Here is a 13,065-nt window from a genome sequence, read left to right as displayed (position 1 = left end):
ATCGTGTCGGGTCTAGAATAAGCCGATAATTTGTGAAAAAGAGCCTACCTACTTTCCATAAGAAAGGGTATGCCATACTCCTTTCATGGGCCGCTGAATGTTTTTAAGAGTTAAGGCTGAAAAAGTATAAAATCACAATAAAAGGGTAGTGTGTACTTTTGTTCATGTCAACTGCAAGAAATTGGGGAGGGGGGGGGGGAGTTAAGCCCTCTCAGCCTACCATGCCTTTATCTACGAATGTTCGGGTCCAATCTTTATGAAAATCACAAGCATATAAACGAAAGTTAATTTAAGATACATATTTTTTTTGGTCATGAAACATAGCCGCAGTGACGATTTCAGAAATGTATTTTTTATCAATAAAGTAAAGGTTTTTAAAGGTATATTGTTGATTTGATCAAACAACAATTCTTCAACCATTTCCCATCTACACGTTCAGAATTCAATAAACCCCATCCCTAAAAGCTTCTTCACTCACACATTTTGCTCCGTTGCTACCCTAGAGTAGAATTTGATTGTATGGTTGACGTCACCAGTCCATTCCCCAATGAACATACTGCGTCTTTCTTTTTCCCATAGTAGAACATAAAAGCTCTTATTTCCTTTCAAAATTACCACAAGTTTCGTGTCCATAGATTTCAACTTTGATAACAACCAGACAGTACTACAGCTTCTGCACATTATGTTCATAGAGAAAGTGACGTGATTTCCATACCAAACCCAGAAAGAATGGTGATACTATGTACCTGGTAATTGTAGGGAGTATAAAGCTGACACTACTAATACACTGCAAAAACTCCGCTGTTGATTTAACACCATATATAGATTCTGGGCTGGTGTTAAATCAACACCGGAGTTTTTGCAGTGTATAGCGACTGTGACAATGATGGTGATAATGATAGTGATGAGATGATAATCATGAAGATAAATCTTTTTTTTTCCATTGAATTTAAAATACACATTGTTGTAAAAGACAAAGTAATGAACATGACACGGGATAATAACATCATACAACATAGATCATGAAAATAGGGAGAAATTCATGAGAAAATAGACATAAGGTTGAGAAGGTAATACACAATGGACAGAAATATAAACTATTTTAGCAGACCTTCAAACTAAAGAAGACCAGAATTCATACGAAAAAGGGGGAAAGGACTGTTATGCTTTAGGAAAAGTTGTGTTTGACAACTGTCAGAAATATAAATAAAATGATATTTCAAAACGCTATATAATAAAAGCCTTACCACTGCAATCTTATGATCGAACTCAGACTTCTCGGCCATACGTTCATCTCGCTCTTGAATTAACTCGGCCTTCAATTCATCAATGGTCATCCGATACTCGTTCAGCTGAAATGATACAGAAAAAAATATTTGATTATATACAACCTCTGGGCAGACAATACATGTATACAGTACTTCAGCTTGATTTTGGTTTTATCAATTCAGCAGTGAACACCTGGCTCATTCAATATTAACAATAAGAAAAGAGGAATGGAATAATAGATACATTGGTCATACTACAACATCATCAAACCTGGGTCGTTTAAGTGTGTCTTAAGGTCATGCGAACGCACACATGATCAGACCAATGCGATATTATGACACACGCAACTTAACATATAAGCAGGACTTTCAATGGTCTTAAATTTCCGTGAAACAGCCAGGGTCTTATAATCAAACTTCATATACAAGAAAATTAAAACATGATAAAGAAAGAGAATCATGAATGACCTGTAATAAGAATAATTGAATCGGGGGTAATAATCATCGTATATATGTTAAAGTACCCCCTTACTGAAATATACTCCTTTCCCATTCTTAAAGGGGAGCTATAGCAAGCAGGAATCTACGACTACAACTACAATTTTTTCACAGTCCTTAACTCTTCCACAGTGAGTATAACAATCGTCAAGTTAAAGACCTCTACAGACTTGGAAATCTCAGAGGGGTAAACATAATGACTATAGGTGCCTGGGAAGGGTATTGCCCCATTCCTCATCCCTCGTCGATGCGGGGTTTTGTTTTCAAACAAAATTGTCTCGTCCGCAAATGATTGATAAGTAGCTGATTGATCTATATAGGAACATAGTCTACAAAGTAATTATACATGAAGTGACCACATTTGAAAGCACTCTAAGATCTTGTGTGCTCTTCAAGAATATGAACACCACGCAATAACAGAGCCGCCAGATAGACACATACTCGGCCAAAGAAGGAGAAAATAATGAATGGTGAAAGGACGATGCGTTTTGCGTCATCAGGTCATTGTCCATGGTGTTGGTAGAATATATACATAACACATTAATATAAAATACATATATCGGCAAAGGTCTAGAGAAGCCTAGGGAGGAAGTTCAACATCATGGTTTAAAAAAAACCAACATCACTCGAATTATCACCTAAATTCAAACGTCAATCGCATCGATTTGTAGGAAGATCGTGCAAAGAGAAACTTGGCTAGGATTAGGATTTAATGCCAGAAGGACTGTTATACAACGAACCATGATCAATGCAAGCTGTATGTCTCTATAAATGGATGGAATAGTGTTATTGAAGATTAAGTCTGGCTTGAGGGTATTAATACAATATTCAGAGCACGGTAAGAGTCCAGAGTCTTGAGGAAGAGTTAGAAGATCTCAGAATCAACATTCATCTCTGCTGTAAAAAAAAACCTATGTGCATAGTCATTCGTCATTCATGAAGTCCAACAAACAATTTTGGGGGGTTTCCAAAACTCTTTCAAAGAATTAATAATTTTCCTTTGTTTTATTAGACTACATGGGGAATAATTATTCTTAATACTCTTACAGCCGATATTGAAGATTTCAAACAGCAGACATTTCATTCAACGTAGAAGGCGTGTCCATTGGACGGGAAGACGCAACCGGAAACGTATGTCGGACAATGGCTTCACTAACCATGCTAACAATCTTAAAATGTCAGTTCCCCTGGGTCTAGAGAAGGATGACCAGGACGTACTGGAATTGTCCTCTCTAAACCTCGTACTAGAATGTTAACAATTCGACCCTATCATATATGGAGCTAACTCTTCTTCAGTTACATTAGATCCACAAGTATGAAACCCAAGACAATGGCAACAATGGGAAGAAAGAGGCTGAAAATAGGAACATTGCAAAGTTTCCAATCAAAAGTGTAGACACATTTTTCATCAAAGCATGGACACAGGGATTGAAATGGCTCTCGTTTTCACCAAAATTAGACTGCGAATGGCTTCCATTAGTACGCTTCGTTTACTTGTATCGGTTTGAAGACCAAAGAACAATGGCGTAATGAACCATCCCATGTATCATCTCACATTATTTGCAATGTATCACATCCAAGGTGATATGTTTAACTTTGAATTCAAATAAGGCAAGGGGTGTCTACCTTCGTCTTGAAGTTCATTTAGGCTCTGAGCCAGACGTTAAACGATTTTAAAATTAAGTTAAACAGCCTGCTGTTTCAAAAGTCTAATGGAGTTTTGACATAGTCACGCACGTCAAAATACTTCGCAGACACATTACGAAAAGAATGCTTGAATATCGTTCTATGGAGATGATATAACCAGATTGATTTTCAAGACGGTATTTCGTCTAGTACAAGCGCTTGGATTTAAAATGAACTTCAACTAAGTCAGAAAGCCTTAGAATACGAGGAAGGATAATCAGGTAGATCGCTTTGAAAGTTAAACCTTGATATAATATCTCATTATCCCTCCAATGAATCTTCGAGAATATCCTTTCAGCATTATTTTAAAAAAAATCAGGTAATCATAACAAGAATGAAATACGAAAAGAAAGCTCCCCGCATATATCTAAAAGCCGAGAGGATTTGAGTTTAAAAAGTTCATCTAAAAATTTGGAGCAAAGAGCATATGGTCTAAAAGTGATGTAATCATTTCAAATTGTCTATCTTGATATTCAATATAATATTGAGATATTCTGGAAATCCAGTGATTTAACAAATTAGCTCTACATGTCAGAGACTATTTAATTGGGTAACGATTTCAGGAAATGGCTATGGCATGGTCGGTAAGGTATCACGACACAATTCGGTTAGGACAAGCAAATCACTTCAGGAAAACGAAATTATAAAAATATCATTTTTTGGGGAAGAAAGGATGATGAGGTAACAATAATGAAATAGATCCATGATACTGTTCATCGTAAGAAATGTCAAATGTAAGGCGAATTATTCGTCCATATCTCTGAGTTGAAAAAAAGAAGAGTTTATGAATGTGACTTTTAGCGGATCCCACAAACCCTATATACGTGCAATACAGACAGACAATTATTATTTGAATTGAAATGTTGGCTTAAAGAAATATGATTATTAGAATGAATGCAACTTGAAAAAGGCGAAGTGAAAACAGAGCTGACAATATAATGCATATTGTATGATATAAAAAAAAATCCAGTCAAGCAATATTTACTTTCGATTTTACTTAAATATTCACATCAATTGCATTGACTCTGTAAATCACTCATTGGCTATCATATTAACACCCAACATCATCTCCTTCAACACTTTTCAATACATCTCTGATGCTCACTGATAAACTGATTTAAAGCTCCCCTTTCCACACCTCAAATCGCCTTCACATCTCACATAAGAAACTAAACAAATACTGCAAAGAATAACGATTTGGAAGAGTAAATACATAGCTGTTCCTTAATAATAATAGAAAGCATCTCTGTCCACACCTTTAAGTACTCAATACATCTTCACACCTGACCTCTAAACAAAATAATTAGTTTTAAATTGGCAAACTTCCTTTCAGTGAAATATGTAATCAACCAAGTTCTACAGACACAAACTATTATGACTAAAGGCAGACTATTTAAGAAAGGATTCGTTTCTGAAATTCTTTCAAAAAGGTTTTGAAGCAACTGTGAATTTACAATTTTCAAAATTTCATGAAATGATATTTTACTAAATGCCCCCCCCCCAAAAAAAAAAGAAGATCAAATGCTTCTTTTCATGATGGTGGGCTGAATTAACGCAGCCCCTGATTTTAAGACATGTGTTACATTTTAGCAATCTGCCGGCTATTTTGTTACAAGGCTTTTGAACAACCACCCTTGTCTTATCTTATTTAGACAAGTTATACCTTTTTTCAACACAGCAATTGTGGCATTTGATTGGCTGAAATAAAATTCGCAAGAATCAGGACCCCCCCCCCCCCGAAGCAGGATCAAGTTCAGGTTGTAGTCACTAATTACAACGGTAATTAAGATAACGTGATGAAGCAGAAATCGCAGCGTGTCTTTAAGATCTTTCTGTAAGGGATGTATAAGGTATGGAAGTGGTAAAGGACAACCTCTAATCAATTTTTTCTTGACATGATGACTGGTCCCAGGAGACAAATTACCGCAAATAAAGAACCAGTGCTTCCCTTCAAAAAGTTCAATGATACAATATAAAGGGTAGTGAAGTTTTCAACAAAAGAGTTTGACATTCACGTAGTTTCTTCAAGGAAATCAGTACTAAACAAACTTGAAAACATATCATTCATATATTCATTTTACGCTTCTCTTTTTTATTAGGGAGCTTTAGATTTCTCACCCATGACGCAGAATCTTCTGATTTGGGGAAATCATCCTCACTGCGTATGAATACGGATGAGAGAGGAGATTCCGTACTATGGGCTAGGTTGTGAAACCTACCCCCCCCCCCCATTCATGATTTGCAGTTTGTTTATAAACCATTAAAATACTGCTTCATAATGAGCTAAAAAAAATCAGTATGTTCCCACATATTTAGTACAATATTACATTGAATAGTGTCAAATATACTATGGAAAGTGTTAGGTAGTACGAAAAAAAGTAGTTGCTGATAAGAAGTCATGGAAGTTTGGGGTAGGAGCGTTTATATCATGTAGAGAGTAACTCCTTTCAATAATGGAATAACTGTGAAGTTGATGACATTTGCCCTCACCCCGTAACATTGGCCTTGCCTCACCTAGACTACATTTTTTTCTAAACCATCATAGTTTGTGCTTTTTAAAATCCCATTCAAAACTCTTTGCTTTCGATTGAGGCGTGCTTCAAATCCGAAACGTACATCGAATGGCCAGAGAAGAAAAGCTATGTTATCTTCATCTTTTGACCTTGTCACATCGTAACTATACCAATACTGTCGAAAATTAGTGGAACCTTTGTTCATGACTGTATGGATGCCTACAATCATTTTTGACAGCATTTGTTTCTGGACATTAAATTAAAAGCGAATGAGATAATATATTTCATGAAAACTATATAAACATTTTGCATAACCATTTAGATAAAAAAGTTGAAGACCTACCCATCCTCATAGAAAAATGATTAAAGAAACTAGTTTACCAAATTGCTGTAGTAGTGACTATCCGATAGTCCATTCATTCCGTTCATCATGCTGTCAGGGTATCCTTCCTTCTTTAATTCCAAATTTACAACAAAGAACCAGAAAGGTGTCCAAAGATCTGCGACTTCAAAACTACTTAACTCAAAATAGTCGATAAAAGTACAGATTCAAAGTTACGCAGTTGTATCATCGAACGTACAAAGAAAATCCATAGCTACGACAAAATGTCTCTCAGTAGAACTATATTTCTTTTCCATTTCGTGACAAGAAAACGGTATCAACTTCGATAATACCCCACATAATCTTGAAGTTCCTGTATTGCTGATCACTGAGACGTTTTGTCGCAAATTACACCCGCCATGCTAAGTTACATAGTTTATGAAAGTACTTGATCAGGATACAGTGAAATAAAAGCACGTTCTTTCAAATTAATAGCCAAGTTCAAACTCGAAAGTTCCTGAGCATCTCATTCACGCGTCGGTTTACACACCTATTTGCGATTCAAACAAGAACGATTGAAACAAACCTAATAATCCTGCAGTATTAAAGAATGGAAAGAAGACATGGTACATAAGAAAGGCGATCAATTCACCTATCACAAGATCAATGCCAATTGGCTAATGCCACGATCACTGGCAATCGGTGAATAGGGCGTATCATTGTCGTCTTCATAAGATTTCTCTAATAAGAGCGCGCACGTGTAGCTGTGTGCTGGCCATAGAGATTAACGATGCGTTAACGGTGTGTGTGTTAACGGTGTGTGTGCTAACAGAGTGTGTGCGTAGGATAGGGTGCGTGTTCGAGTGCGTGGGACCCTAGTGTCTGGGGAAGTGGGTGGTTTCTCTGATAAATCACTAGTTCCACTTTAAAGTACACCCGTGTCTCCTGGATTAAGGTGATTATATAATTCAAGCAATGCTACTTTGAAACTTGTTGGGGAGGTTAATTCTCGCAACATGAGAAGTGAACTACAATGTTCGTTTGTACACTCTTAAAAATGTTGGGCAACATACTGTCCACAAATCAATTGGTTAAAACTTAATCCAATTCTGGGTAGTTCTAAACCAAAAATGTGTGCTTTGCGTGAAAAGTACAAAGTATTGGTTGAAAACTTCCCAGAGTTTGACAAATCTTTTTATCTGGACAGTATAATTTATGTTGCCCAACATTTTTAAGAGTGTACATTGAAATGCAAAACATACACAAGGAAAAAATTGAATAAATGAACTGCACAAAGTTGAAAATATCAGACATGGCACACAGAAATAGGGCTTTATAGCAACAACATAATTCCGAATTTAGAAGTGTTCAGATTTGCACATATTTTTATCGTCATATTTTAATCATAAGTATTAAAAAAAAGATTCTTGAAGCAGTGTCCAAATGGAAGAAGAGAGCGAGTTCTAAAAACATGATTAGTTTGACTTTATCTTCAACCATGGATGTACAGTAAAGGCCGTTTCCTTACAAAGCAAATTCATTTTTCAGACATTGAAATATCTTAAATTAAGCAGATGGGTAGTACGCAAACGTAAATTTCCTAATTTGGGAGGCATCTTCATATGCATAATTAGGATAATTGATTGAATAGGAAGTTCAAACAGCTATCTATAATTCCACTGTCACTGCACCCTAGATTGTAAATTAAATTACTTTTGATGACATTGACAGCGAACATGTGAAGAGTTATGTTAGCTAGACTCAAGGCTGGTTTACCAATATCCAAGGTTGTGAAGGTTAAGTAATTCAACTTAAAATGCACTAGATATACTGTCAGTATAAAGTTGTAAACATGTTTTCAACCATGAGCCTATATTAGCACAGAACTTCACCACCTCCGCACCTCAGACCCGCTTGTAATAGTACAATAGTAACTGTGATGTGCAAAATCATAATCCTATCTGACGGAATAGACGAAAACATGAATGGATGCCTATATGAAGAACTGATGAATGTTAATATACATTAATTCGTCATATCAATACGTTCCATCAAATCTTTTTACATTTCCATAAAGATGATGATAAATGCAAAGAGACAGAAAACTTATTTCCCGTTTGATAACCAATAATAATATATCCATGTCAGTCATTTTTTCTGATTAAATGAATTGATGTATTCCCCGAATAATTTATACGATTTTTAAAATCTAATTAAAGTATATTCTTCGTTTGGTTCTTTAATGTGTTTCTCTCATTATCAACCCTCCCCCTCTCTAAGATAGTTCTTCGAGAAACCTTGCCAATAAATCATTCTATACTCACTAGATAAGAATCCACAGCATCCATGTTTGGGTGGGTGGTTAATGATGGTGTTCTTTTCGAAGAAGTAATCAGGATAACACATTAACACGAAAAGAAAGAACACTTTTAAGAGCGCTACATTACGCAGTGAGTTAACCAAGAAGGAGTTCACTCACTTGTAAACCATCATATGTTAGCCCACATGTTGCAACTTTCCAAATGTTGGTTTCACCATAGTTCCTTGGTGTCACACTTGATACTATACTGTGGTGGGTGAAAACATCTCATATCTATCGCCAGAAAGTGTGTTTTCTTTTAATTCGTACGCATTGTGATTATAAATCAGAGTTCTTGATATCGATGGCAAACGGAAAGGATGCGCGCGCATCCAGGAACTACTGACATCGCATCAGAATAAATTACTCAGGGATACCAACTTTGTTCTCGATTTCCGAGGCTATCCGCAAAATGCTTCTTGTCATTATCCAAATGAAATGGACTGCCCTGTAACTCAACAATTTACTCAGAACTCCCAAACCTCTTTTTGGAACAATGACGTGTATTTGAAATAAGAATTAATTTTTGTTTGGTTGCCCTGACGCTCAATACATTTTTCACGCTAAATATCTTATTTTTTCGATACGTTGTAAGGTTGATCGGTTGCCTTTTAGTTCTTTTAAGAATGTATTGAAACGCTATTGTGGAAACATGTTCGCTTCTTGATTTTTATGTAAATTTAATTGTTTTCGTGTTTGATTTTGAATAAAATCTTTCTATGCAAGAAAAAAAAATCCAAATGATATGCAGCACAAAAAAATTGAATTAAATTCACTGTTACTATGCCAACAGACTGTTTTATTTAATTGATTATTTTCGACATTATGATATAGTGTTATATCCTTATTATTCGTTCAGACGAATATTTCACAAATTTTGAAAGACTGTAGCATTTAATTATGAAAATGTATTGAGCTGTTACATTATAATGATGAAGAGAATCACACATGGGGTCGATTGCGATTACATTTGCTTGCTACAATTTTTTCTTAAAACGGTATACGAAAAAAGTATTTAAGATATGCTGACTTAATATAGAAACAAGATACTAGAAGAATTTCAACATTACGCTTTCCAACATGTTAGGCTTCTCTGTGTCCAATACAGGCCTGATATCTATTTAAGCAATTCATTTATAGTGGAATGAATTACAGTTTCATTTTAAACTATTTCTGTAAGAGCAAAATTCCAAAAAGGCATACCAGGATATGAGAATACAAAAAAAGAACGGATGAAATTTAGAGAGCGTCCGTGTTTATGATATTGGTCTAAATTAAGACCATCTTTTATGATATTCTGACAAGTGTTATCTTTGTAATCATAGTGACTGACTGGCTTGGAACTCTATTTTCAGTTCACTGAGATTTAACGGTACTTCCTTTTTGCTACTTCCCGTCTTTTTACCTCGGCTAACTGCCTCCCAACATCATCATTCTTTAGATTGATGGGTCTCATTACGGCGTCAAGGAAGATGAGAGAGAGGAAGAGAGAGAGGGGGAGAGAGGGAGAGAGCAAAGGCGGCAGAAGCGGGGGGGGGGGGGTCGTGTCCCCCCTAAATTTGAGGTGGGGGGTTGATAACCTTTTTTTTTGTCAAAAAATTTTGGTGGTCCCCCCTAAAATTGTTGGCTTCCGCCGCCAATGGGAGAGAGGGGGGAGAGGGAGGGGAGAAAAGGAGGGAGGGAGGGGAGGGATAGGGATAAAAAAAGAAGCAAAATTCTTATCCTATTTCCAATTAAACACATTACTCCTTCAGCAGAAAAAGAGTGAAACTTCACTGAAGATCAAAACTTTACATAATTTCATAAAGGACATTTTTTTGTTGTTGTAAAATTGGCATCAGCATAATAGGTGGGATAGGAAACGATAGAAAGAAAGGAAAGAGAGAGAGAGAGAGAGAGAGGGGGGGGGGGGATAGGGGAGTATGGTCGGTCTCATGAGAAGACAGTTATGTAGTCAGATAAAATGAAAACATCTTGTGATCTGGTTATATCCATAGAATAAGATCATAAAACCTCCCTTCCGTGTTATAGCTTAACAAGGTGCCACTATACAAGTCTTCTCCGTTAACATGAGATATATTGATTACGACTTTTGTTTTCATCAAAAGTTATACCGTTAGGTACATGTATATAGAGGACCTCTATTAGAAAGCATTTAAAGGAAAATTCATCTATCCCCGAAAGAAAGAAAAAAATCAAGGATCTACACCGCTCCCCCCAAAAAACAATAACTAGAAACTCTTTTACCTGACATCTGATCTCTCATTCCATCTGTTCAGCATTAGAACTACATATTTCCTTTAATTTTTTTTTTTATTTCATCCATGCGTAATTCGTAATTTTCAGTTTAGTGTTTAAACGCATGAGGTAATAATAGTGAGAATTCAATAAAGATGTTTTTTCTTTTAAATACCGTGCTTTTACTAAACAACGAAGAAAACGAGATTTAATAGTTTCGTGCTTCTAATCAACCTTTGGCCGATTTGGGTCTGAATTTTCTTGCATCTCTTCATACAAGTCTTTAGCTTAGGGCAGGATTTCGCTTTTAAAATCTATTTTTGGTTCACTTTTCCGACCCTGGATTGCTAAAAGGATTATTCCACAATTGAATTTGTCTTATATCTCTTAGAAATATTTTCCTTAAATATTACTCTCCCCGTTCTTAATCAAAATTCATATTTGAAAAAATCCTCAGACACTCATTATTAGTGGCGTCTCGAATATCTATCAAGAAAATCTTACTTCCGGAAATTTACAACCCGAAGTTATTAATATCAATTAATTAACTTTTTCAATATAATTCTTAACCGTCCTACTTCCCCTTACGTATTAATATATCTTAAAGACTTATCTTATATTCATTGTTTTAGAGTTCATATTGATTGATGAGTATCACCGTCGAAAGCATTCATCCGTTTTCTTGAGCGGTTCGAGACCTCTGAGCATGCCGAGTGGAGATCGGGAGGAGCGAAGCCATTAAGTGTCGGAACCGATCAGTTACTTTATACAGGAAATGAGCAAAACCAACGGAAATTCGAATATGTGGGACCGTTAGACATAAATAAACTGGCATTTATTATTCATGAAATTAAGTTAATGGTTTAAATTCCTGCCAGGTGTGTTAACGTGACAGAGAAAGCTTAAAATATATGGAGTCATGATACCGAACTTACAAGTATATGGTCTGCATTGGTCTTTTGCATCCATGTCCAGGGAAAATAACGGGAGGGTTTAGATTAAGTGACTTCATGAATAATGATCTTACATTAAAAGAGACGCAGTAGACCTTTCTGATGCAAAGTGCTTTTCACTTTGAACGTTATTCAAAATCAAGTTCAGCGACGTTTAAAATAAGTGGTGAATGTAGAATGCTACGTTATCATGAACGTCCCTTGTTTCCCTCCGTGAACTAGGAGGCAATGTATCAACATTTGTTAGCGGCCCCTTTCCCGATATTCAAGAACACGAAAAATGCAACACCGTACGATAATAAACATTTTGGCAATCATGACCTTTTATCAAAAACGGTTAACAGGGTGACTGAGATTTTAAAAAATGGTGGGGTGGGGTTGAGGTTTTGACACTAAATATTCTATAAGTATTCGCGGTGGATACCTTATATAGTTTTACTGAAAGGAGGAAAAAAACTCATTTCTAAATATCTATATATATATTTTGGAAACATAATTATGCTAGAAAAGTTTTAAAAGGCATATCAATGAATTAAGCATACAGCTCTAGACACGCAGGCCAAACATAATATATCTATTGCAACTAAAAAGGTTATCATAAGGATTATCTGGAGCAACATATCTCTGAGGCAGCTAGTGGGTGTGTCGATAAACTTAACAGAACAGATTCCAATTTTAACCCTAGACGGCCTTGCACTGAACATCACCAGTTAACCCCTATACATCATGTACTCTTTTCATGTACTCCCACATAAGATTCCTATAAGCGGACCCAAGACCCACACCTCTATTCCGGACAGACAGTCTTTAAAAGTTCAAGTACAAACAAGAAAAAAAATAGGAAGAAATCCTGCAGTATTCATCACTAGAATGTTTATCTTAATTACTTAATCGTTGTTGCAATTTCATGCGATCTTATCCAACCGATATGTAATCTATAGTTCTAACAAATATTATTTAGTTACGATAATCAAATACATCCAAAAGGCTATACAATCAAGTTTGGTAGAACATGCCAACCTCTTGCCATTTGAGATAAGGTGTCAACGTCAGTACCATTTCTGATTGGCAAGTTGATGTAAAATCTGGTACGATATGGCACACTTTTCTGTATACAGTATACATTAACTTATTCGTTCAGTTTTAATAAAAAAGGAACAACTTCGTTGTTTATTCTGTAGTTGTTGATAGTTGATATCTGTCCGAACTCGCTATCCTATACAAAATT

At 35.8% G+C, this 13,065-nt stretch overlaps 1 protein-coding gene across 2 annotated transcripts in view; it reads right to left on the bottom strand.

Annotated features, from left to right (window-relative positions):
- LOC129255485 (interaptin-like) overlaps window positions 1-6,978 on the bottom strand; it is a 31,084-nt gene extending 24,106 nt beyond the window's left edge. For both annotated transcript variants that reach the window (XM_064102195.1, XM_054893839.2), the window contains exons 1-2: window positions 6,347-6,978; window positions 1,248-1,352 (exon numbers count right to left, since the gene is read on the bottom strand). In XM_064102195.1, coding sequence (XP_063958265.1) covers window positions 1,248-1,352; window positions 6,347-6,397 — 156 coding nt within the window. In that variant the 5' untranslated portion in view covers window positions 6,398-6,978. The remainder of the gene's footprint in view (window positions 1-1,247; window positions 1,353-6,346) is intronic.
- Between the last annotated feature and the right edge of the window lie 6,087 nt (window positions 6,979-13,065).

This window comes from Lytechinus pictus, chromosome 1, assembly GCF_037042905.1.
Source record: "Lytechinus pictus isolate F3 Inbred chromosome 1, Lp3.0, whole genome shotgun sequence".
Classification (NCBI taxonomy): Eukaryota; Metazoa; Echinodermata; class Echinoidea; order Temnopleuroida; family Toxopneustidae; genus Lytechinus; species Lytechinus pictus.
The sequence above is the reverse complement of the archived record's forward strand: the minus strand, read 5'-3'. Positions and strand labels throughout refer to the sequence as shown.